This window comes from Rhopilema esculentum, chromosome 14, assembly GCF_057945365.1.
Source record: "Rhopilema esculentum isolate cy_ngs chromosome 14, ASM5794536v1, whole genome shotgun sequence".
Taxonomy (NCBI): Eukaryota; Metazoa; Cnidaria; class Scyphozoa; order Rhizostomeae; family Rhizostomatidae; genus Rhopilema; species Rhopilema esculentum.
Genome location: NC_142828.1, coordinates 2744755 through 2772515, shown reverse-complemented (window position 1 = coordinate 2772515; position 27761 = coordinate 2744755). Strand labels below are relative to the sequence as shown.

Sequence of the window (27761 nt, the reverse complement as noted above, 5' to 3'; positions counted from 1 at the left end):
GGTGATCACGAAGATGAAACTTAAATACGTAACAATTGCGAAATAATGCCAAACATGCTGGCCAGTCGTACACAGCTGCCTCAGTTGTACTCAAGAAATCTCCCCGAAAGAAACTAAGCTATGTCATCATAATACCAATATTTGCCCTTTCGTAAACCAAAGGAAGTTTCTCCGCCCCTTACATGTTTCTCAAGCTTACAAGAGATTTTTCCAATCTTTCTCATATACGCCTATCACTAGTTTCAGGTTGGATTAGGTCGCCTATATCTTTAAGTCGTAGGTGAGAAATTGTTTGAGGAAACCACGATCCCAGTAGCAAGCAAACGGCTACAAAAAAATGAGGCCAGATTTTGATAGTGGTTTCACCTATTAACGTAACCGATTGACATTGCCCATCAGCAAACATTTGTAAACTTTTGCAGGAGCCTTTGGCTAAACGATCTCCCCTATAGAATGCCAAGAATCTCACTTTTGAACGTCGAAACTCAGACTTGCGCCGAGATTCTACAGGCATCATTTCATAATAAAACCTTGGGATTAGTGCTCAGTTTCTTAACTTTTTGTTAACTTTCAGGATTCTAAATATTTTCTTGATTACCAGTTGCTTAAGAGCTACTTTTCGGAAACACAAAACGGAACATAAATCGGTCACTAGGAGTTCTTTCTATTATAGATGACAAGTAAACAGTAAATAGGTGCCTAATCGATGACAAGAATAATTTCCAACCCCATCTCAGACAAAAAGTAACTTATGTAATAGCCTTTTGTTACTCTTTCGATCTCATGTAGTTTGTCCCTGAAATTTCCACGACTACACTCATTTTTTTATGAGAAACAAAGGTCGATGTTGGGAACTCCAGTTTCCTAATGTTCTGGAAATTTCAATACTCACTGTTTCTTAAGAGTTTCTTAATTATATCATGAATGATGTTATGAAATGTTCGTGACCTTTTTTTCGCGTCAAGAGATTCGCTTCCGTTCTGACGCTGTATTTAGACGTGGGAAGTATATTTTTATCCCTTGTGTCTTAATTTCTAGGCCATCAGGGCAATCATGTTCTTGGATTTTACAAAATTTCGTTGTTCTCAATTTTATCACGATTTAATAATTTCTTAATTTGTTTGCTTCGAGTACTGAAGTTTCTTAATTTTTTCTGACTGTCCAGTACTCGTTTCTTATAGCCAGTTTTTTATAAAAAAATGAGTGTACACTCTAAACAGATTCAAATTGAAAAACCGAATAACTCAGATAACTTTCAATTCTTCACTAATTCTAAATCCCAAATAACATAAAATTTACATCGATTTCTCCACTGTTTGTTATTTACATTTATTAATTAATTGGTGTCGCCACTTTCTCTTCACAAGTCTCCTTGCAAAAAAATATTTTCACCTTTCCAGGCAGTACACAGTGTAATTTATTCTTGATTTAAATATATTATTCAAAAGAACTCGTACTCATTTGTGCCAGGCCTAGTAATAGATTTATTTTTCCAAATATTTGGAGCTCACCGAAGCAAACTACATATTAACAAATTTCTCGGTAATATTTTAATACGTTAATTTGAAGCCAGCAATGAATCGCCTTAAGTTGCACCTATTCAAAACAAATTCGTGTTAAGTTATATTTTTATGTGCAAAATTTTAGGGTCTTCGGTCGCAAGAGCCACAATAAAATATTTTACTCTGATCGATACTTGGTATGTCCTTTAAATAGATGTGAAGAATAATAAGGTGGGACAAGCTTTTGAGCCTTTCCTTGTTGGCGTTTGACTTTGTTAAAACTTGTTAATTTAAGGTGAGCATTTATCCGCGTGCATCTTTACTTATTCACTAAACACAACTTAACGAACTATTAAACTTGTACATTGACTTCGGTTGTAGCCATACGAAATGGCGCTTCAAATATTGCTAACGTCAGCTGCATGTTTCTTTCTACTGACCAACTTCGCAAGATTGGACAACAGTTGGCCTTTACTGCAACCTGTAGTTTTAGTTAATGTTAAATGTCTGTAGCTGAAAAGGACTTCATTAATGATTGCCCTTTAGTCTAATCAGTCTGACACAACATTATTTCAAAATATAACTAACTACGATTTTGTATTTACAATTTATAATGCCACGGTGACGTGTGGCCTGAATATCCAGGGGAATGTGTATAGGAATTGTAATTGTGGTACGGCGCAGAAATGCCTGAGTGTCCATAGTTATAGCCATTGTAATTGTAATTAATGTTGCTGTTAATTGCGGACGAGTAGCTGTCATAGCACTGATCTACAGCTCCGTTCGTTTGGTATATCGACGGTGGTGGTGAATTACAATACCGAGAAAGGCATGATGGTTGACCGTTTCGTATCAATATTGGCACGGGCACTTGTCGCCCTGAAGTGAAGTTCAACCAATCCAGTCGATTTCTAGATTCGATGCTCTGCTTTTTGCACTTGTAGCGTTTGTTTTGAAACCATATCTTGATCTGAATAAAGAAATTGTTGGGTAAGAATGATGTAGAGCTATATAGAATTCAAATTAGCTTGAAATAATAAGAGAATCACAGGATTTACTTGAAGGATAGCTTTGCTACATTTTATTGGGATTGTCTAGAATCAAACAATTTTCATCTTTAGACACTTAAATGACGTGGCCTGAATGAGTCTCTGAAGTAAGTGGCACTGAAGTGGCAGGCCTTTCAAACTCATTGGTTTAAAGTATTAAAAAGTTGATACACTTGTATCTCCTTCTAATGATATGTATCATAAATCTTCTGCCTATATAGACATTTTGTCATTTCATAAGTATATTGAACTGTTTTCCTAACCAGTCTTGGAAAGAAAAACCAACAGAGACTTTGTCTTGATAATGAACCAACTTGCCCAACTTTGATGTACACTTCGCTCGTTTAAACAACCCTGATTCTAAGATGGTTAGAGGCAAAGCATGAGTTTTGGAATGTCAATTTACTCCAAGCCTCGTTGTTCTGGCCACACCTATCCGAGCAATTCATCACATGGGCTGGGAAAACATGTGAGCTAATTCGTCGTGGCCATATGCGAATAACTATAGATCCTAACCTATTTTGAATGAAGAATAAATTTTCTTGCAGCAAGTCACTTCTGAACACCCAAATGTAAATACTAACGTCCTCATATTTCCATTAAAAGACATACATTGGTTGATCATGTTTGCTCGTTGTGACTTGCAGAAGGAGCCAGTGAGGAAAAGGGGTCATAGAAATGGAAAAGCACAGCTGATCGTCGTCTGGGTCATCCAAATTCAAAGGGAAATAGGAAATCGAACTGAATTTAAACATCCACAGATGACAAATATCTAGAAAATTCCATATTTTAAATAGCAAATTGCTTGCTCTACACATGTCAAAATGCGTCCGGAAATAGCCTTTCTATCGGAAAGTTGTGCCAGATCATAAAAAACAAGCCGATGAAAGGGCAAATGCACAGGAAACTTAGATTTATTTCTCGGATTTGGACAGGGGACATTGGCTTACTCATGGCATACATTTTAGCATTCTACCATAATAAAGTATTTTTGGCTACATTGCGTCTCGTAATGACATTTTTCTTGAAGGTTGACATTAGGGTTTAAAATAAACTGAGATGGCATTGTTTGGCTTCAAACCATCCAGAATGATCACAAGAATAATGTGTTCAGATATAAGAATATGATCCATTTGTCGGTGAATAGGCCTTACTTGTGGGTAAAAAATGATTTAATTTCATGGCTATCTTTCTAGCCTAAATTGAAACTGTTTTGAGGGTCTTTTCTTAAAAGTGCCAAGCTGTGCCAGGCAACATACACATTGAAAGTCGGTAACCCTTATTTCAGGGAAATCGCTTTAGCCAAAACGGCTAAGGTCACATTTGTTTTCTTTTGAGCAAGTTAAATCTATTGGACTTAAACTCAGGCAAATATCAGCTGAGTCGTTGAAAAATTGCTAGTTCGAATTTTACCCAGCATTTCGAGATATAAATCATAGCAAGGCCATTTAAAACGACGGCAGGCTATTTCTTCCACTTAATATCCGAAGAAGTAATATAGACTGATTCTAAACTATGAATTTTCTCCAAAAAAATATCGTCTCCTCTAAACAAAAAATAAGCAGTATGAAATAAACCACATACTTGAGTTGGTGTTAAATTTAATTTATTCGCCAGTTGTTCTCTCTCGTTTGCATTCAGATATTTTTGTTGCTTAAATCGTTGCTCTAATTCGGTTACTTGTGATTGAGAGAACAAAATTCTTGGTTTTTTCTTTTGCCTCGTGCTTTGTGTTGTTGCTGTTCCAGAAACTGGTGCTGTTGTACAGGTCCTTTGGGTCTCTTTGATATCATATTTGGTGTCTTCTGATTGAATTGCAAATGTTTCTTCGACTGCTGAAAGCGAAAATAAATAAAAAGTTTAGCATCTTTTGAAAATGAGCAGCGGAATTGCTTGGGTAATGTTTTCTTTTGAGATGCTTGGTGGAGATGGAGGGTTCAGCAACTTAGGCCTAAAGATTGAAGTCAATGCACTGAACTGGTATGTCAAAATTATGTTTCGTTGGAATGAATTTCCTAAAATAAAACTGCTTATTGATATGGATATAGATTAAGCTCTTCTCCAACCATTTTATGCTTCATGAATTCAACTAGTTTGAAACTATCGTTCAATAAGAAAGACATAGGCCTAAATACTGAACCTATTGAGGCTCGAGGTACATAAAAAGCGCTTATATAATTCAGGGTTGTAGCAACGACACTTCAGGTGAGGATAAATTTTGAATTTATTTTTATGAATAAACTCGAAGATCTGAGAAGTAGATCCAAAAATGTAATAGTGCTTTCAAAGTGGACCAAAAAGAGAAAATTTAGACATTTCTACTTTTCACACCCATTAGAAACATATGAATTTGAAATTGTGGTTGAAAAAGCTCAATAAAAAGTTTATAAATATGTCATCAACATAAATTAGGTTATTTATCAACTTTCCCGCAAATGGCTTGCATCCTTGGAAGTAAATTAAAAAGTGAAACATAGCCAATGTTTTGAAAGTTTATGTTCACTAATGGAGGGCAGTATTGAATTTCCGTCCAGCTTGATCGATGCAGGACATAATTTTTCTCTACGAGAGACAATTGTGGAAGTTGGCAGTTGTCGCCTGCAAGGCAGAATAAACCGATCAGTCTTGATATTCCGCAACTTTCGCTGATGAAGCGCCTGGTGAAGCAGAAATATATCGTAAAATATGTCAAAGAAATTCGAGGTACAATTTTTCTTTTTTAGAAAAAAATTCCGGTTTAAGAAAAATCACCAGTAGAAGAATTGATGTAAAATTGAGAATTCATTTTAACAATACCCAGAACCAAACCAATGAGAAAATATCGTAAAGACGGAAGAGGATATAACATCAGGGACCGTTTTGCCACTTTAAAATTGGAATTAGCTTTATGATTTAATAATTGGCATAAATTTCACTCTCTTTTTGAATATTTCAATGAATTTGTAGGGCTTTCCCCCTTCAAATGGATTAAACGCCTGTCATGGAATTAGAAGGGGTAACATTTCTGTCAAGGGTAGGGTAGCAGAGGTGGACAAGACAATTTTGGAGTTAGATCAGTGGCGGCGCCAGGGGGTGGTATGGGGGGGGGTAATAACCCCCCACTTTTTCGAAACATGGTCTACATATTTCGTCTAAAAACAGGTTAAAAAGCACTAGGTAGAGGAAGATCATATTTCCTAAGGAAATTTGACCTGGTACAAAGCACTGAGACAAGGCGATTTGGGCGTGGTCTCACTGGCCACGCCCATTACCCTCCCACTCGGCAGTAGCTGGCACCGCCACTGGGTTAGATCAACTTCTAAGGGTATTTCAAGTCGCATGGCCACGAAAAGGCTCTTAGGGTAGGAGACTTAATAACCACAGGGCTCAAAGAAATTCCTTTCTACAGGCTGCAGTCTGTGTCTATACACTATTGTGGAGCAGCTTAATTTCTAGAAGAAGGTATATCTAACACTGTCCCCTAAAATCTCGAAGGGACTGAGGCAAGAGTCTTGCCTTATTAATTTTAGCTATCGACCCTAAAACCAGTCAAAACGCCGACACGTAATAATAATGATAATGATAATTATAATTATTATAATAATAATAACAATAAGACATATTTAAAGTGGGTAGCCTATAATAATTTATCTACAAAGAGAAAAATTCTTTACATAGGGCCCACTGTCAGAGTAACGTAAAAATTAAATTCAAAAGCTAAAAGGAAAAAAAGTATATAAAAGCATTAAAATCCTTAATATATGTGTCCAAATCAGTTATACTATCACATATAATATATGTGTTCAAACACGTCAGATTTCTATGCAAGTGGCGTATTTGGTTTTTTTCCTTCCTGGTCAACTTGAGTAAACAGGTGAAATTTTTTGAATAAAATAGACAGGTAGGGCACAATTTTTGCTTACGCTTATCAAATGATAAGGAGCTTCTGTTCAAATACGGTGCTGCATGAGTAATCATGGTGAAACCAGAAATTCAAAAATAAGGCTAACTGTATAATGGATGATGCAATAAAAGCATTTACTTGTCGTACTTTCCTATCATTTTCATTTTTCAAGCACATGCACAAATCTTTGGCCATTACGGAAAATTAAGTTGCTGTTTATTCCATCCCAGCAAACACCCTTGTGCGTTTATGGACTTAATGGTAGAACCCTAAAACCTACACTCACATGATATCAGTTTATTTCTCCAGCGACTCAACCAAAGCAAGTAGTAAGCTACTAGCAAATGCACTGACAAGTTTTTCCTTTAGGCAATATATTATTGTTCAGTTTCAGCAATAGCAATTTTAGATTGATTTCAACCTAAGTCCTAGAAAAAGGTAACGGAGTGAACAGTTTACTACATAGATAAAAAGATACCCGAAACTCTATTCCTTTTGGAGAGTCGTGCATGTTAACAGTTCGGTCGTTTTAGCAGGAACTTTCTAATAAATTTCGTTCACAATTATGCCTCAAATTGAGCCCGGAATAATGGCTGTCATAGGAAGGCCAATGGAAAAAATTACGTCCTCTCCCTATGCCCAAATAAAATGTTTCCCAAGATGTTAATGAACTCCGCCTTCAAAATAATTGAAGTAAATGCAAAATATTTCATCCTTTTACTTACAATCATTGCCAAAATTCTTGGTTCACAAACGTAAATTTTCAAAGGCATAATCAGCCATCCCCCTCTCCCACTAGGAACAATGTTGATTAACTTTAGAAAAATGAAGGGATTATAGGTATGCTTTTTCGTGTGCCTTGTATTTTTCTATTCTTTCAACATTGTTTTGGGGGAAAGGGGGACGGAAGTAGTAGCATTCGAGAAAACAAATGAAAAAAGACAAGCACAGCGCAGCAAAGTAATGGGTGTTAATGTTGATAAGACCCTTAGTCTATAAGCTTTTAAAAATTAAACTTTTTGGCTGCAAAAGACCGGAAGAAAACAAAAAATGCCAGCAAGAAGGAAATGGCACAGTTCTCAGGATCTATAGACGTAAGAACAGTGGCTGCACAGGGGTCATGTGCCAGTGGCGTCGACAGCTCCAAAAAACTGGGGTAGACGAAAACAAATGTTCTCGGCCACGCCCTTCTAACTCTTGGAAAGGTCTTTATTGTTATTTTTTTATCTATTTCGTAATTTAGTATAGCCATTTATATTTTTTCTACCTTTGGGCAAGCAAATTTCTCAAGCAGCTTTTTTCGTAATGGTGGCTTTTTTGCAAGTGCGAAAATCAAAATCGATATATACAATAATCCTGGAGAGCAGAAGGTGATAACATTCGCCGTAGGCATACGGTAAATTGTGTTTCGTAAAATGTATGACAGAGAGCCACTATCAATGGTCAATTTATCGCCAGTAGTTGCTGCCGTTTTTATACGACTTCCAGGGATCTGTTTCCGAATATGTTGCGGTACATTCCTATCCACATCAACGACGCCGGATTAAAGTCTTTCTCTTTATTTTCCCTGGTTCAGAATAGCTTATAATGAGAAAAAGCAGATTATTTCAATCGCAGTATTATAACTGAGAATTATACAATATATTCAAAAAATACAACAATTTAATGATCAACAACATGTCCATTCCGAATAGATTGGCAGGACATTACAAAACAATTTTTCAGAACCAAAAGGTTATACTATCTTGTACTGTCCTTGCCACATATAAGAAGCATTCCTTTTCTTTCGATTGTTGCAATTTAAATTTTGTTTTAAATATTGAAAGATTTTTTGGCATTTATTGATAAGAAAGGTTAGCGCAAAGTTTTTAGTTCGCAGATATCAATACAAACAACTGTTATGTACTGTACTTAAATATTACGTCAAAGTGAAGATGGTTCTATTCTAATTCGTCTAAGTATAAGAAAACTAGATGTTAGAGACAGATTGAATCATCTTTGGTGCAATACCTGTTAGAATTTGATCCATACTTCTTAATGGTAATCAAACATGCTTTCCTGATCGACACATTTTTCAACATACCCTCCCCAACCACTTTCGGTGCTTGCGTTTGAGGATTATTTCAGTATTAGATCGTAGAATATAAAATGTTTAGTTTTTTTATAGAAATAAGTGTGTTTGATTTATATGAAGAACTTTCTGTAAACAACTCTCTTCTTGAAATAGCTGCATTCCTAGCCAGAATTCCTTGGAACACCTTGTGGTCAATGAAAGATTCAACCAAGTTAAGTTTCAAGCCGTGAGATACAGAAATATTCCTCTTCCCCCAGAACAATGCTGGTTGAAAAGCCTTTTACTTGCACTTGCTGACAGAGTTTCACTGGTTGAATTTCATACTTTGAATCTGTTGTTATTCAACATTGTTTCAAGGGGGAGAGGGGATGCTACTGAATTTATATGAAACTTTAGCGTAGTGTACCAAGACTTTTGGCAAGCATTGTAGCTAGCTTTGTTTGTACCTTCTCTTATCCCGCTCTATCCGATCATAGTCTGGCTGAATGTTTTTAACCCGATGCTATCATGGAAATTCCTTTGCTAAAGGAGCCTAGCTCATAAAGAGTTTTACGATAATTCAAATTATGACTCAAGTGCCAACCAAAGCTGATACTTAACGTGTCCTTGAACTAACCTGAGCACTCTGTTTCCAGAATCTCATGTTAGCGATGTTCTTAATATAAAAGGCGTCTTTAAATGGGTATAGCAAACACATAAGTCTGTGTACATCACAAGTGAACCTGTTCAGTGAATTTTCTAAAGGGCCAATCAAAACAGAGACATGGCAACTAATTCGTGGTTAAGGCAAACGATTGTACAGCTATGTCCAATTGCGAAGCATTCAAACTGTGATGATGGAAGATTTGATTACGGCGTTTTAAGTTTGTTTTTATGCCTACTGCAGGCAAACAACCTCATTGATAAACCAGAAAATTTGCTTGTAAGAAAATCCCATAACAGACAGCTGAGATACACGAGTTGCGCGTGTTTGTACAGATGGGATTTGGCCTAAATACGTTTTTGATGAGCAAACGTACAAGAAAGGTGTCCAAATTGATTTCTATAAGCATCACTAAACACATCTAAGTTATGGGCTTAAAGGGTTCAAACAATACCAGAGGCTAATAATAAACACGCTTACAAGAAACGAAAATGGTACTTCGATTAAAGATCAGTTTAAATCAAAGAAACCTCCAAGTCAAAGTAGGCACTCGCTGTGTATTTTCTCAAAAAATTATGAATCTCGTCTTTATGAGGAATACATTGCGTAAGATATTTGATCCTTGCATGAAGAAAATAATTTTCAAAGGATCTTTCAAATTGGAAGCACTAAGATTTAGTTGTTGCAGTATTTTCCGAAAATTAATACATCCAGCAATACGTTATCGTCATACCAGTAATACCTTATCAGAAAAAACAAACCGGGTTAACACATTTTCGGGGAATAATTTAGTAACTTGCAAGTCGCTTCAGGGAAACGTTTAGTCCCCTTTTCAAATATTTTCCCTGAAAAGGTACTCTGCAAATAAAAGGGTTCAGCCAGGGAAAATTGCCAACGCCTGGATAACCTGAAACAGGTCTGGCCGCTCTAATTTTTTCAAAATTTATGCCCATCATCTTTAAAGTACAAAATTTCAAATTGAAGCGAATTTATTTATCCATCTTCACTTTTCTTTCATATTTTCCCTTGTACGAAAAACATTCGCGGACACTCGTTGTTTATTCTATTTATCACTGCATGTAAAATTCGCGTCTACGGTACAATACATTGCAAACTATTACCTTCTCTAGGTTGTAAATATTTCCCAACTTAACTCAGGGGTGTTAAAGGAATTATTTGATCAGTTCGTAATGAGAACGTTACTGCATTTACAAAACAACTCGAGAAGGTAATTATTCTTCACTTCAATTCGGACATGTTCTAGGCATTCTATTCCGTCCCCAGTATAATGAAATTATATGATGAAATTTAAAAGCAGCAGTTAAGACTAGGCGTTGTATTGGTAAGTTAGTGTGATTGCTCTAGCTTCATTGACTCCTCTATCAGTAGTTACCCGTGTGACACCTATCAAATTGAGCGCTAAAATACTTTTATCTTACAACCCTCTCTAGCATTGTGATAAAACGTTTTTCAAAATGCATAGAGATCATACCTTCTGATACCACGTCAGTATCATGTCAATTGCTCCATTACATTGCAATATAATCACGTTTTAGTTGATAGAACAGAAAGGTTTCAAGTTGCAACTAAAAGTTTCAAGGTTAATCCGATTATCAGACATGTATTGCTTTGCATATACGGCATAGAGCAATTTATGGCATACCTGTTAAAGTTATTTTCATATTATCATATGTTTTTACCACAGCGTTGCATATGTTGTCCCAGTAGACAAAAATTTCTTGAAAGCTGGATAAGGCCAAGACCATCCATGTTTTCATTATCATTCCATCCTTTTTGCATGATTCCGTTGTTAAATATTTTGTCAAAGACGTATTTTGTCATTTCTTAAATATATTTTCAATGGCATGGTGAAAACTTTAAAATTTCTCTCAACAGCTATGAAATGGCTAGGTGAACAAAATTTTTGACACTGAGGATTTGGACTATAAATCTTTAACTTCTACATGGAAGTTCTCAAGACAAATTTATCCATTCTTGCGCCCTCTAGAATTTTTCTGCTTTTTTAAGGCTAGTTTCTTTAGAGAAATGGTTTTTATAAGAGAGTGCTTTTTCAGTGATGAAGAAGTTGTCACTGACACTATATAATTGCCTCCTAATGATTTTTCTTAGCATGGTGATTCTGAGTGCTTCCTGAAGAAGCTTTTAAGCCGTAGTTGCTGTTTTTTCATCTAATTGTAATTTATTTATTTAGGTTTTCTTGTTTTGTACCTCTTTGAAAGTGAGCATAGAACATTCAAAACCAACAAAACCAGAAATGGTAACTTTTTGGTAGATTTCAATATAGTGAAAATTTGTTTTGAATGAGTGACTGAGCTTTGCAATTTCAACAGACCGTAATAGACTAATGTCAGATTTAAATAGACTATACTGCTCTTTTGCATATGTGAACCTATAAATGTTGAATCACTTTATGGCAGTTAGATGCCAATAATTCAATTTTTTACGATCAGGAAATAGGTATGATATCTGGAAATCACGAGAAGTAATTTTAATTTTGGGAAATGATTCCTTTACAATCTTTGCTTTATTCTCAGATGATTTTACCTCAGAGCTAAATGTTTTTGATTATATACAAAATTCAACTACAAGATAACTACAAACCAACTTGTTGCTATTTGAAAACAAACTAGAAATTTTTGTTTGTGCTTGATTACAGGCAGACAAATCGCAGAGGTAAAGCTCGACATACTCATAGTTCAACTTTGGTACGAGTAGGCTTCCCTGCTGTCTAAAATCATTTAGAGTCTTACAATAGATCATGGCACAAGTTGCCTGCAAAGCATTTAGAAAGCGTACACAACCTGGATAAGCGGGATGAAATGATCCTTAAAGTACTCTCATTTATTTCTGGCAGAGTACTTAAGCATGTTTCAAGGAACTCTCATTTACAGTCAGCCCTCTCCAGTTTTAAAACCACTTCAACTTGAAATTAATAGATTTCTTGGAATTAGCCCGTGTAACATATTCGAAGTGGAGAAAGACGTCCGAATTTAATATTCATCAGTGTATTTGTTTCTAGTAGAAAATCACACACATAAGCTGAAGTTTTAGACTCAGATTTCGGGAAAATTTTAATTTTTAAGATTGCCATCTATTTGGAAGTTTACCTTTTGTGTGTCATAGTAACAATATCATTTTATCAATAGTTTGTCGCTGAAATTGCGTTAAGCTACCAGAAACTGCTTTTTCACAGCATCGATAAATTCATCTAGGTATGGATTTGAAAATATTTGAGAAAAGGTTTGATTATCTCCAACACAAAATGCACCCCGAGATCAAACTTTAAATCACCTTGAACACATAATCTGTCTGAGCAAGATGTTGATAAAAGAACACTACTTTAGTCGGAGCAAATTGGTTATGTCTTGAGAATTTTGGGGTTAAAACATTTAACTTGTCATAAGACTAATTGCCGTCACCGTCACAGAAATGTTTTACCATTATCTTCAAAATAAATCAACATTCTGCATCCTTGTACTTTATGATGGCTTTAAGAAGGCCCCAATATAAATACCTTGAATGTCTAAGATGATGCTAGACCGTTTTCTGTTTGTCATATTTTTTTCTTACCATTTTAAAATATCCCGTTATTTTGTATCTTACTGTCACTTATCAAGGCCTGAAAGATTTTCGTCCATTTTGCAATGTTATTTGTTGTCTCTGGCAACGATTGTCAAATCAGTTTCTAAATAAAACATTATCTTTTTCAGTAAACCGTTTAAATTGCAAAAATAAAACTACCCTAGACAAAATCTAATCTCGATTCCCAGTTATGCATACAAGTAAATGATTAGAAAAACTAAAAGTAATATTTTCGAAGCTTGATTTAATATTGACGGAACAGACAAAATATTAATCAATGACAGTGTTGGGCGGAAATTCTTCAGAGATGAAAATACCTGACTCTTTTGAGGCGTGTTTTTTCAACCGGGCAATATGGAAAGAAAGGGTAATCTAAATAACCATATTTGGTTCAATTTGTCACATTTCATAATTTGTTGACAAGAAATGACAAAACCCTCATGTCCCATCAACTCAATAATGTCTTTTTATTAATTCGAAAATGGTTGATGAGGGAAGGTTTTAGAATGCATCAACAAATGGCTGATGTATCTTCCATTGTATTTATCTTAAAAGGAAAATCCTCTTTATTATGTACATGAGACTAATTTTATTTCATAGGTCTAACTAAAGTGTGGTGCAACCCTCACATAGTCGCTTTGGCGATTTCCAACAAAGTAAATGAATGTTTTGAAATTTTACGTATTACGCAAATTTAACTGCTTCTACTTTTACATACATATGTTTTTTCTTTTAAGGATAATAAATATTTTCAAAATTCAAGTAAAGTTAGAGACAGCGCGGTCCATTTGATCCTTGAAAATGAAGAGATAATCAGATTAAATACAAAAAAGGAGGAACATCTATGAAATGGTATGTACCTTTTGCAAATTCTCTGGCACCTTTGATTTCCGCCTCAGCAACCATGCAGCTTAGTCCACTAAACTCTTCACTTGAGCCTGTTCCTGCCAAAGTATTATAATCCATGCCGGCGTGTACGTTAAGGTCTCCTTGGCTCTTGATGTGATCTTGAGGGTTTTCCATTTGATTTTCATAAGGGCTTGTGTCGCTCCGCCTTAAAATGTGTTCAACAAGAAAAGACGATGATATTGGTTCAAGATTCAATTCTCTATTTTTTCTTTGGCCCATAGAAAATCACCTAGATTAAGGCAGGTGACGATGTATGGGTGAGCACCTTTTTAAGTTGATGGACCTGATGAATGACTGTAGCCCTGTGCTAGATCCGTCCCTTAAAGTGTATCACTCTTTCTAAGTCAGGTACTCAGTAGAAGAGCCGGACGATAAATGAGCCGTCGCTTCTTTCCACGATAACTATATTGTCAGTGTGGTAAAATCAAGCTCAAATAAAGCTAATGGAATCTATTGATCGTACACACAGCTGGGTTTGTCAGCTAAACGCAGAAATTCACTAGGCAGGCGGTCGTATAATGGTCTGTTTACCGGATATTGTTGACACTGATCCGCTCCGGTCTTTACAGTTGCTGAAAAGTGCACGCCTATAACCATATCAAAGTCTTCATTGAAGCCAAAAGACACAGATTTTATAACAGAACAGACCACCTAATCAGCCCTCGAGAGTTTGCATCAGCAGATCAAACACAATATAATCAAAAAATCACATTACCAAGTGCTTCTTGAGCCTTTGCTCCTCAGTACAACGTGGCTACATGTGCATTAGAAGTTAACATTCTACCATAATTGGTAAACTGAGTTTTGTTCTCTTCAAGAGGATCCTTCTTCTTCATTTTTGGTGTTAATTCAAAGCGGAAATCGCTGTTAACGATCTCATAAACCGTCTCTTAACCCCTTATTGTACACTTCGTTGAAGGTCTTGACAAATTAGCCGTAACCACTGAAGAAGGCACTTTATAAGTAATTTAATGTTGCGAATAGGCGCCCAGAGCGTTGTATACTTGTAGAATCGTGATGTGGTAATTTTTTCAAAGGGCGCTAAATTATGGGGCGTTATTTGAATGCAGAATTATGTCTACTTTACTGAATCTTATAAAGATTGAGGTTAGTTTCGTGCCAAATAGACCAAAGCTCATACTCTGTACCGAAGATAGCTTTTGAAACATGACATTTTAATTTGGACTAAAGGGGTTGAAACGTGCCATAAATGTCATCATCATAACAATCATTATCATCATAATCACCAGTTTTATCATTTACCCACAACATTTAAAGCCCCGGCCAAACAACTCGATTTGTCATTCGATTTTTTACTCGACAAGACCTTGTTGTGCAAGTCGAATGGCGTCGAGTGATGTCGAGTGAAGTTTGATCTCTATCAAAAAAGTCGAGTGAACAAGGTGTTGTCGAGTGAAAATCGAATCGTTTAGCCACCTTGTCGAGTGAGTCAAGTGAGCGCGTGCGCAGTTATCATCTTTTATGCTGGGTAGGGAAGGATACTACCCTGGGGCCTCGAGGTCCCGGGGACCTATTTAAGTGATGAATTCCATTTTAAGAATGGAATTAATCAAAAGAAACATAATTTTGCCTGAAAATAGTAATTTGCTTAAACGAAATTAATACTTAATGGCGGTTCCTGCGTGAAACGAACGAACAGGGTCTTATGTCGCTTGCGTTCGTCAAGAGATTGTAAAAGGATATTTGCACGCAAGATAAACACGGCAACCGATTTGCGTCTCTTTGCCTTCATTTTGTTGGCGTGAGTGAAAAGTCGAGTTAAAAATCGAGCGAAAGATCGAATCGTTTGGCCACCCATGCTCGACTTCGCTCTATTTTGAGATCAAATGTCGAGAGAAAGATCGAGTGAAAAATCGAATCGTTTGGCCAAGTTAACCAGTTTTATCAAAGATTTATTTTGAAATCTGAAAGTGAGGCTATTTCCAAAGCGGTCAAAAGAAAAAAATGACGATAATAGTTCAAATATGTAAGCTACATTTTTGCACAATGATATCAAATGTTGCAGGATTTACAAAGGAGCCAGTTTGCATTTATCGTTTTCAGCACGGGGAAGTCCGGCACACATTAAATTCTGGCGCGTTTGAGGCGCGGCTGAAGAGAAAAATCTCACTGGAAGAGGAGGGAGTAGGTTAGGGGCTACACCCCAAGAATAATTCATAGGACCAGTTCCTTGTGATATTGGCATGGATTTTAAACATTTAATCAATTATTTAAAAGAATTGATGTGGGTCGAGCTTTTACAAAGATATGAGATGGGTGCGGCTGAAAACTGATATGATGGCATGGGAAAGAACTTCCAGGAAAGCAGACTGGAAAAGAGCTGTCTGAAACCATTGCATTAGAGATAAAAGAAGATAGGATTATTTTTGGTTTTCGTTTCTAATGCCCTTTTGCGTGTTTGTTTACAATCAAAAGTTTATTAAAATGACAAATTTTTATACTTCGTTTCCCCTTTAAACACCTTGTTAAAAGAATATCTAATTGTTTGTTGAGCCTCAATTTTCGTAAAATTTTTTAGAGCCTAACATTATTATAAGGGACACATGGCGTAACTGGGTCATATTATAGTGTATATGTCTCCAATGCTGGATACGTCTATTTCAAGACATTAAGCGCGAGACTCGTTTTTCTTGCTTTCCAAAAAATTAAATAAACAGAAATCTAATTCTTGATGAAGCCTGAGCCTTGGACTGTTCGTAAATTATTCTTAATTTTCAGCAATTTTGAGCCTTAATATTCTTATAGTCTTAAAATAAAGTGTACCTTTTTTAACGTTCTGTCACATTTCTTTCTTAACATATTTTAACTATTGAGGACTCATACTTACTCGTTTCAGGTTAGGATTTCAGCATTCAGAACATTTATCTGTTCAATAGTTATGTTCAGAGCAAAATGAGATACACATGTAATGGGAATATATGCCTTTACACTCAAAATAGGTTTTCTATTCTGGCACAGTTGCAAATATGCAGTAATGCGATTTTCCTCTACCATACAACTCTAGTTGTGCTGGGTGCAATGCGATCTAATTCAGGATTAAAGGGAACTTTCATTTTTATTTGCATTCCGTTAATTTGAGTTTGAAAAGAGGTGAACAGTGAATTTTTTTTGCATCGTTTAATGTCTGATGCAGAATAAAATATGAGAAATAATGAATAATGTAAAATGCAAAATGTATAGTGTAAAATATACAGTGTATAATTTGTAATAAAAAATTGTGTAAAATGCAATATTTTAAGCGAAATCTTGCACCAAAAAATACCTAATTTATAATATCTAAAATAGTTCTTTGCTGTTAAAGTCAGTGCAGATATAAACATTATTTTGAAGGGATAGCATTTGAAGGAAAAGAATTTTCATGGAAAGCACGTAGTTCTAAATTGTGTAATTGACTTAGAATATTTGCCTCAAAATTTTCCTAATATAATTATCCTAAATTAAAGGCTTGTTATTGCCTGCTGGCAAGACCCAAGATTTACCTTGAAACCTCAAGATACACTCAAGTGTCGAAATTTATCTCCAAATGGTTAATTCCAAACGGTCATCGATATTTGGGTGAAAGTTTCTATTGTGCTATTTAAATCATTTGTCACATTTTCCTGATAATAATGGAAAGTTTTGACTCCTCATAGGATTGGTTTCTTATATTCCCATATTCAATAACCATTTTGAAAATAACAGTACATTTCGTTTCGAGGAAGTGAGTGTCTCTATATTCCAGTCGAACCAGTTTTAGTACCAGAAAGTTAAGTACCAGACCCTTGATCTCTTCACTTTTATATTCATGGAGGAAGCTCCTTATTTTGATGAAACATTTAGCAACAAATTTTTGTTCATTGATTAGAGGGTATATTGCTGCCTCAGAGGTTTCATGTAAAAGGTCTGTAAAAAGTAAGCAAATAATTTAATACTTTGAAGGCCAAAGTTCGGAACAGATAAAAACTCGACCTCACCGCTAAATTCCAGGCAGGTAATTTACCTCACAGAAAACATGAGCGATCAATTATTAGAATGGACTAAACAGAAGAAAGGTACAAATGATTATTTGCTATCATAATTTTTAATGGTATCTTGTTTCGTAGCAACATATGGATTGAAATTATTAACACCATTACCTTTTGTAATTGTACCCTTATCAATTTACATAACCAACTTTATTGTTAAAATCAATTTTCGTTTCGCATTAAGCCCTAGCAAATACGAAGGATGAGGGGCGGGGGCATCATTACTATCTGGAGGGAAAAAGAGCCCAAATTTGAGACACCTTTTTTGCATATATGTACGAAAAGCAAGAAAATGGGGGTACTGTCTTATTGTTTTCGCCTGAATTTTCCGACGAATCTGGCAGATTTTAGAACAAAAATGAGTTGATATAAGGGTAAAAAAGGCTTCTTAATGGACGTTTGTCTGTATAGGAATTATATAGGACATGATTATTTCATAAGAAGTATTTGTGGTTTAAATATAGGTATGCGGAGTTGTGCGCATTAGGACTTGCCTTTTAAATGTTATTCGCTATGCAAAATATAAAGAGCGATACTTATTCTCCTTACTTGCATGTTTTGATAGATTTCAACAAAGATAACAAATATAAAGATGTATACTAATCCTTGATATGTTTGGTCTCTAACCTACCTTGAAAAGGCATATTTTGTTTGCACCTATTTGAGAGCAATCAGTAACAACAACAACAACAACATTTAGGGATCATCATAGTCAGCGATCAAAATGATTACAGTGATTAATAGCTCAGTCGTGTATGACATCATCGTTGCTATAGAAATGACCTATCACCAATAGAAAACAATATTACAACTGAAAAGTAAAGAATGCAAGCGATCCGTTTCTGCCACAAGCTTCTTAGTAATGATCACTCAGCAACTTTATATATCAACATTTCTATTTTGATGAAAGACATTTCCCCATAGGCTGAAATGTGGTTGCTGTGCCTTCAGCGACATGTTTTAACGGCTATGTATATTGCGCTGTAAGATTGTATTAAGGCGGAGAAGAGGGCTGGCTATTTGCACATGCTAACCTCAAATCCGTTAATGACCAGTGGGCAGAAGTCCTAATGGCGAATGTACGGAAATCCATACCCATCTACTTTTGTTGCCCATTATTCCTGCAATGTCCTTCTTATCTGTTTATTGAATGATTTGAGACAGTCGACAGCCATCTAAGTGCTCAGGCTTCAATCGGCAAACTGTCTCTTTGCTAGTTTATGATATTAGCTCCTCATTTTCAAAATTTTCACGATTATTCAACGCTGACATGAAAGTTTTTATTTAACTATACACGGTTAGGCTGTCTTTGTTTGACAAACTTGGAATCAGAAGACGAATCTTATTTGATAATTTGCTCCGATTAAAAATAAGGAGGTGTACATTGGTTTTTTTCAGTTTTACAGAAAAAATTCTTTACTCCCCATCTTTTATAGCATTCATTAGAAGAAGTATGAAAAGAGAAGGAAAGAAATATCATGCAAAAATAAGAAAGATATCAATTTATAAATATAAATGCTTAAAGTTTGCTGTTGAGATCTGACTAGAAAAAGTCGGAGTAATGTATAAATCGTATGTTTCCATTAATTAATTTTCAATTACAGCACACTCGAGAGAAGCAAAGGAGTTTGGCAAAAGTTTGGGATTTTTAATATGTAATGAGTTTTGACCATAATCAGTCATTAATTGACTACGGTATCAATTTTTTTTGTACATACGTGCGCAACATGATTTACAATGTATGCAAATTTTTATCTGATCAAGCTATGATTGACGAAAAAATGACGCAATCTGAGGACGCAATATGAGGACGCAATATAAGGACGTAAAACGTTTGATTCATTTCCACTGAAATTGGAACGCAATCTTTTGAAAATGTATCCGTGAAGACTAGGTATATCTCTCAGGTGCATTTTAATTTTTATATTAATCGTCCATTGCTCAAATATGGAGGATTACTTTAATTATACGGGCTGATTATCAAACATTATTTAGGCCGCTTGATATCTTGAACATTCTTCGCATTAGACACCACTAATTACAACGTTTCAAGAACTGTTCGAATGGTCTTTGTAATGTTGTTTATCGTTGATTCCGGATTTAAAACCAATTGATTCATCATCAATTAAGTTTTATACTATTCTTGCTACTAATGCCGATTCTATAAAAACTCAAATAAACAACAATTTAATTCTTCATGAAGCTCTACCCTTGCATTTTACTTAAATTATTCTTTAACTTCAGCAATTTTGAGCCTTAATATTCTTATGGACTACATTATTATAATAGAAGTTTGTATCACTTGTAGACAAGAAAGTATAACTCTTTGGTAAGCTGTATTACAGACTCAGATGGTACGCTTTTAATTTCCACAAATCGCCTACCTTGTAGTTTTAGAATGTCGAAAAGAAAATATGTTGGTTTTATCTTTTTTATTACTCGCTGATTTGTGAAATAAGTCAAATATCAGATTGCCAAAGGACATTATAGGATATAATAAAACTTGACCAGTGTTAATTTTTGACATTAAACCTGTGGTAAAGAAATTTTTGCAGTTTTGTATTTTTTCGCGAATATTACAGACTCGAGGCCTATGGCTTAGCGAAAATTTCAAGGCCTAGCGAAAACTCAGGGCCAAGTAGCAAACTCAAGGAAGCAAAGGAAAGCAAGGAAAGGACTTGGGTACTTTAGCTACTTCATGTTTCTGGGAAAGAATACGGACAGGTCTCTTACTATCTCAGCTACAGAGTACCGAAGTGTGACGTCATCAGAAACATTATTTTAGAATTTCTTAAATTTTTTTATTTTCAAAATTGGGTGAGATATGGCAAATTTCAAGTTTGCTAACAAATTACTGTTATTATACCCTGGTTCATAAAGTTATGAACCAAGATGCGATTACAGGGGTTTTATGGCAAAAGAGCCTGTGCTCATGTGACCATATTTCAGCCAATTCGTAACTCGTGTAACTGATTTTGCATATTCAGAAGCAGTTAATGATGCTCTCTCAGGTTATCGGAGCAAAATTGACAAATTCTAAAAATGGCTTTTGTGAAGTCATCACTTCGGTACTCAATTTCCATTGTCTTATAAATGTGCCATGGAGCCTCATAGTCGATTGTACATGCCTGCCAAAAATCTTGGAACACTGACGTCAGTTTCCAAAGTCAAGATCAATCACCCCCCTCTCCCCTACAGAACAATGTTGGTTTACTATCAAGCGGGCTAGGATTTTAAGAAGCACTGTCTTTTGCATTTCTTTTATGATATTTCTCTAAATTATCAACATTGTTTTAGGGGGAAGGGGGCGGAAGCAGTAATTTTTTTTCGAAAAAGGAATGAAAGATATAAAATGCAATGCAAATCGCTGGGTGTTCCAAGTACTTTTGGAAGACATTGTAGCTTTTAGAAGACACTGTAAAAGCCATTGATTCTTTGTCACTGTCGTAGACTGAGTGGTCTTGATATTGCAGTCACCATACCATCGTCTGAAATTGTCCCAAGATCTACCATCACCACCTCTTGAAAATTTCACTAGATTTTTAAATTACAATGAAAAGATACTGTCTGCAGACCAAGGATAGGGTCGATATGAATGGCAGATCTCTTTTCAAATTCATGATAATTTCATTTATTGTGCTATTAACATCGAATATATGTGCGTGACTAGAAAATATACCTCTTTAAACGGAATATCTTTAACAAAGAGTAACTATTGTGTTCTATAGAGTGAGTTTTTTAATTCTCTCATATTCTAAGAGCTGGTTTTATACAGAGGGTTTTGTTGTACGAGTAACTGTGTACTGTTGCTTATTTCAGTATCTTCCAGCTTCTTTGCGTTTAAAGGGTATGAGAAATTGAACATGATAGTTTTTGTTTTACTGTGTTTACGATAAAAATTTTGAGCCCAAAAATAAGTTTTAGTAAAAAAACTATATTTTCGTATATCTTGTTATTTTTGAGTGTATAAAACTGACTGCTCTTATGATTGATAAAGATACAAGCAAACCTTTCAAGAAATGATCAGTGCCATCATAAAGAGTGCCATCAAACCCAACATATTTCGTCCTGGAAATGCTTTTCAAATATCTACAAACTAAGACTTTTTGTGTTTGTTTTACATTCACATATCCTTTTTCCTTCTTTTTGCAGTCGTTAATTTTTATTTTGTTAATATTTGCGGCTGGTGATCAATATTAGAGTGACTCAATTGTTATTGTTAGTCAAATGTATATTTTGATCGCATTCCATTTATTCCTACTTATTCTTTACAAGGCGAAAATAATGATTTTCATTGTTTCAATCGTAAATTTGTCTGCAGAGCTTCACATACGATCATTCAAATAGCCCTGATCATCATGATAATCAAGAACTACAGCTATCAGTCGTTTGCTTACCAATGACGAATAGAAAATTTCAAAACAGCTTTGCTTGTAGCAACCTGAAACACTCTTTGATACAACGAATGAATTCAGTGTTCCGAAAATCTTTCCTTTTCTTTAAAAAGCCATAGTTTCACATGTTTTAAAAGGCTAAAAATTCACTTCAACGTACAACGAATTGTCTCTGTTTGACAGAAAGCAAATTGACCTTCGTCGAAGGAAACAAACGCTACTTTAGAGATTCTTGACAAGGATTACCTCAGGGCTATTCTAAATGACAGTCAATTTTCCAAGCCCCAATATCTCTTCACTTCAAGAATCTAAAAACTCATAATTCATGAAATGCTGAAAGCAACATTGTTAGGCATGACTCCAATGAACCACTTTGTACTTCTTAAATTGCTTTAAAGTTTGGAGCAAAAGAGTACAACTTTTTGTGACAGTTGTTTAAATCACATCAATGAGTTAATGAATGCTAATTGCACGAATTATAAAAAGTTGACATCATCTTAATTAAGAGTTTTGTTCATTTTTGAGTGATTATGTGAAATGCTTCGTTTAGTTTTCAAATCTATATTCAAATCAAATTTCCAGTTCAGGGTAACCTTGAACCCACGGTTTATTGGGCCACCCAGACATATTTTGAAGCTCGACATCAGACTTTTGGGTGAGGAAACAAGCTGATATTAGGTGGATCACGATATAAAGAGTCTTTACTGGTGAAGAAAACTTCAGTTTTGTGTTTACTACCCTGAAAGTGCTGCACAATGCTTCAAGACATAGCAAGGCAATTACAGTTTTGTTATATACGCTGTGAAAGGCAATGTCTATAGAAGGAAGCTTTTCAATGAATTTCTTTTACATCATTATATGTTGCAAACAGCGCATTGGGATGTTAGGTTTGGCAAATTTGATCATCATTGTTGACAAACCAGCACTAAATGTCAAGTAGAAGATATTTACCGATTCAGAAAGCAAAGATTTAGCATTTATTCAGCTTTTGTAAATGTGCCACTCGCCCCACCCTCGTGTACAGACGATGACAAAAGCTATCATACTTTCATTGAAGTTTTATTTGATCACGTCGAGCTAGACCGGTAAAACGCAAAATAACAGCAGGCAAAATCATCTGAATACACAGCTATCACAGAACTCAAATATTCATGAATGTAACTTTCTAGATGTTAAGTGCTTCGACAAAATGATGAGCTACACCTGAGAAAAGGGCAGGCTAAACAATGGGCTGCGATGAAATGTATAAACGAAGCATGAGTGTGTAATGAACACTAACCTAGCAGACAAAATCCCGCTCTTACCTGTCGGCTATAAAACCTACCTCTGAAGGCATTGCCCAGGCCCAGTGCTATTCCCGCCACTATGCCTCATTTTACGTGTACCCTAAGATATATTAAGGTTGGCAAAGAATAGAAATTTCTAGCCTGACTTTGCAATTCGTGTCATTTACGCTCCCTGATGATAATTTGCTCTATGTTGACAGATTTGCTCTTTGGCTGAAGCTAATAGGCCCAGCAGCTCGGATGTTTTGCCTGGGATTCCTCTCTTTGTCCAGGTAAGCCTTGAAATTAGATTGGTCCCCACCCTCTCATGACAAGCCTGCCCTACACTACGGTCTCTGACAAACCTTACTAAGCATCTTGATCATATTTAGTCCCATTCACAAAACCAGTAACTGCGCTTTCTCGCGAGAGTCGTTTTGTGCTATTTCATTGCTGAAGTGAGAGAATTCTTGACATCAGCGTTTTTTAAAAATCATTATCTAATAGAAACAACGATAAAAATTACGACTTGGATTTTTGGTTCAATCTCAACCAAAATTTACAAAATCTTCAAGAAAACACCAAAATTAAGATTCAAGAAAACACCAAAATTAAGATTCAAGAAATTACCAAAATTACCACAGAGAGAGAATGTCTTATTTTAATGGAAAATCTGTTACATTGGGGGTCCAAAGAGGATAAGAATACCAGTCGTCTGGATTAATCTAGTGTCCAAATTCAAGGTGTACATAATTGTTTTTCAAAATATTGTTATATAGCTCAAGGTGCTGATGGATATTTCTTTCATTTCATAAAAGCTTATAATAAAAGCTATGGTCACAAATTTTTTGTATGATTACAGATCCCGGTACAGTCTTGAGAACAATTTCAATATGAACATTTATTCCGTCTTCTGTTAAACGCCACCCGCTCATAAAAGAAACACCATTTCTCATATTTCTTCAAAGTTTCTGAGTCAAATGCATCTTGGTGAAAAAACTAAGAAAACACAATGAATTTTTAAATTTTCAAAAAACCAATGGGCCAAGAAACTAGGTGCATTTTTCCGCACTTTGTCTTCTTAGAAACTAGTTAATAGTTTTAATCTTTTGAACCACCTTGTTTTCGATTATACGAGAAATGAAAAAGAAATGTACGTTATAAAACTGGGGTTGATATTACTGCAAGGAAGACTGTCTTCTCTAACTTGTTTTCCAGTATTAAAATTGGAATAGTATAAAGGTACCCTGGGTGCCAGAGTCTCCATAATTTAGTCTCGGAAATGTAGTTCGAAACTAGTAATCACCGCATCGGTCTACAATACTTTATTCCCAATTTCCCGAGGCTCTGATACCCAGGGTAGGATATCGGGGGTATCGTTAAATCATGACAAAAGTTTTACAATGAAAAGTTGGGTTTTCAGCTGAATAAATTTGAAATTAGGCGTGAGTCAGTTATGCATATAAAGTCATGAATGCGAGGTAGCGTTGGCTCTTGATGATGCATCTATTTACACATCTGCGATTTTAGCGATAAAATTTGTATTGTCCACGGGCTAATGGATGCATTAGTTAGACATCGAAAACAAGTGGTAGATGCAACTCTGTGGTCTGAAAATCAGCTAATCTAATATCATGTGAGAAACACAGATATATTTACTTTTTGCTTCCATTTACCTTGAAAAACAAACTTGGTAATAGGCTCGCTTTCTGGTACAAAAATTGAAACTGCTGTACGGTAAAGTTGCAATTATTAGTGGGCAAGTCAAGGGAGGGCGTCATTGAGCTAATTTGACGACTCCTTCTTGGTCACGTTCTTGCAAGTCTAATCTTGAAATATTAACCAGTATTGCATTTTTATACTCTAAGTTTTGTCGGATTGCTGGAACCTCTCTTGCAGTGCCTGTCTTTTTGCTTGAAACAACTTTGATAAATTAGTAATTATGTGTAGTATACTGTATATAAAACCTAAAATTATAATTGAAATTTAACAAATTATATTAATGAATATTTGAAACATGTATAGACTTTTATCATCAAATTTCTGCCTTTTGTAAAAACCTAGTGGAAGCGTGTGAAGCAGATTCTTGATACAGGGCCAGCAAAAATGAAAAAGACCCCAACATTTGTGCAAAGCAAGAATAAATTCAAGCACTTAATAAGAAAACAGACGTTTTAATTTTACATTAGGTAGGTTATCATAGCAAAGTCACTGAAAAACACAGACAAACGAACAGAAGTAACTATATTATTTATTTTGTTTCATTTCTTTATTTAACTTGATAACTAGGGTTCAACTCTCCCAAAAATAGTGTTCCTTAGAAAGCAGTATATCAAACCTATCGCTAGAAAAAGGTTTCCCAGAAAAGTATGCTTGACTTGTAAAACAACATTGTTTGAAGAGGGAGGGGAGCGGATGCGTGGAAAACGTTGAAAAATCAGAAGTTTTCAAAGATTTTTGTCAGTGAATGTTTTTGGCTTTTGTTGAACTCTAAAACAATCCTAAAGTTCGACCCCCCTCCCCTCATTATGTTTTGCACGTTTAATTAATTCGTTTGTCAGAAACTAAATTCTAATTTCGGCTTCAAAATCTGTCATTCATGAACGGTAGCTGTTTTATCATATCGACTGTTGCATTGAAGCTTAATTCCTTTTGTGTGCATATTAAGCCCAAGACTGAACAAAAAAGTCACAGGGTTATATGGTGATACCAAATTGTTTCCAATTTAGTTAAATAACGATGTTTAACTACCAGAAATTTTAAATAATTTTCTTATCCAGTCAATTTCTGAAATCACGTTAGTTTCGCAATGTTACATGCAATTTGAAAATCAAATGTTTTAAAGACATTGACAAGTGTGCCATGTCGATTCGTACAAAAGTACAAATATATCCTGCTGCAAATCTTAACCGATTTTACGCAGAGAAGAGAAAAGTGGCGTTGCATTTTGCTTTTTGCTTGCAGCTTTTCAACTTCCCTGTGATTTGTATCGTATGAAGCCTACTTTTGGTGGTTTGCAATACGTGAGAAATATTGTACTGCTTGCAGCAAAACAGTTCAGAACATGTCAACTTAAATAGCAAAATAAATCTAATAAAACTGTTGATCAACAATATCGATAATAATAAACGAAAACAATGTAGTAATATCATACATTGGTAAAAGAAACTTGTTTTAAAGTTTTTACATTTTCTAGAATCAAAAACATTAGGCGTGTGGGTTCTTCCAGGATCCTGGCTAAGTCCTTTTTTATTCATATCTAGACTTTCTGTGACTTCCATCCCCATGTATGTATGCAGATGGTTTCGCATACCACAATAGCTGCTAACGATACTGATGAGTCTGTTTAGAAGCTCAGGTGTAGCTAAATGTCGTACCACGATCTGATACGCTTCTTTTGAAACTGATGTAAGATAAGCTTAGATATACATCAAGAAAGATCCCTTTTGGCGATTAAAGATGAAAGCTGTAGCTTAAGCGACATATTAAGATCATTCACCAGGTGGTTGATCATGCAATAAGCGTAAATGAACCCATCCCCTGTTTCAGTTAAGAATTGTTTATTGAGCATAAATGGGGAGCCCAATGGCGCCCCACGAGTGTCTTTATTTTTTATTTTTTTACCATTTTGTATGTTCAGGATCGAGAAATATTCAATCCATTTGATTTGTGCGAAATTTACACTTTTGAGATAAAATTCATCGGCCAATGACAAAAAACTACTTCAATTTGGATCTAAATTAACTTAGAAAGGTTTTTAGGACATAGCGTATCTGCAATGAGAGAATTTTATTTCCTCGTGTCAGGTGAAAAGTATTTTGGTATTGGGGAATTTTTGTTTTCGGACAAAATATACTTTACTATGTATTATATAAATTTTCGACTGTCAAACATGAGGCCCTTAAATAAAATTTGAATTTCGCATTTTCAGACGAATATACTTTGATATGATGCACTATGTCTCTTCATTCCCGTGATAATTCTCAGGGTATTTTGAGTTGAATAATGCCAGAACTGTGAATGCAGTAGCAAATGCACTTGAAAAAACGTTATATATGCACCTTTATTCAAATATCACAAATTTTAAATTTTATTATGGCATTATAATACGTTTTCTGAAGGACAAAGATGATACTAATCTTGACTGCACCTTTCTAAGTTTACCATATATGTACTGGCATACGGGTGATTTCCAGTCAAGTCATATCACAAGCCTCCTTGTACAGGAATTTTAGGGCTGTAATTGATGCTAATGGTTAAAGTGATATCTGTCTTTGAAAATGCTTTGACATAAAACTCAATGAAAAAAGCTCATAAAGTGATCTTAGTTGTGTTTCATATGTAATCGTTTATATGTAAACTTAGGCCATCAACAAAAGGGAATTTATTCATCTTGTTATTATTTTCTTTATGT

At 35.2% G+C, this 27761-nt stretch overlaps 2 protein-coding genes across 3 annotated transcripts in view; one reads left to right on the top strand and one right to left on the bottom strand.

Moving 5' to 3' along the window:
• Positions 1-1000: 1000 nt before the first annotated feature.
• Positions 1001-15065, bottom strand: LOC135696046 (uncharacterized). 2 transcript variants are annotated; one of them, XM_065215314.2, is made up of 3 exons: positions 13615-15065; positions 4136-4383; positions 1001-2472 (listed from the first exon to the last, which is right to left on the bottom strand). In XM_065215314.2, exons 1-3 carry the CDS (start codon positions 13880-13882, stop codon positions 2104-2106), a joined length of 885 nt encoding a protein of 294 aa, XP_065071386.2. In that variant the 5' UTR covers positions 13883-15065; the 3' UTR covers positions 1001-2103. The 2 variants fall into 2 exon arrangements, with proteins under 2 accessions (XP_065071386.2, XP_065071385.2); XM_065215313.2 differs by having other exon boundaries at positions 4136-4386; positions 13615-15055.
• An 8503-nt stretch (positions 15066-23568) lies between these two features.
• Positions 23569-27761, top strand: part of LOC135696044 (acid-sensing ion channel 1B) — a 29263-nt gene continuing 25070 nt past the window's right edge. The window contains exon 1 of the mRNA XM_065215312.2: positions 23569-23640. The gene's annotated coding sequence lies outside the window, so the exon portion shown is untranslated. The remainder of the gene's footprint in view (positions 23641-27761) is intronic.

What these genes read in the sequence shown, in the direction of transcription:
- LOC135696046 (XM_065215313.2), bottom strand. Translation starts at nt 13,882, where the DNA reads ATGGGCCAAAGAAAAAATAGAGAATTGAATCTTGAACCAATATCATCG. An exon ending in TGCCAGAGAATTTGCAAAAG is followed by an intron (nt 4,387 to 13,614) that starts GTACATACCATT and finishes TTTCGCTTTCAG; the next exon opens with CAGTCGAAGAAACATTTGCA. An exon ending in TAAATTTAACACCAACTCAA is followed by an intron (nt 2,473 to 4,135) that starts GTATGTGGTTTA and finishes TTCTTTATTCAG; the next exon opens with ATCAAGATATGGTTTCAAAA.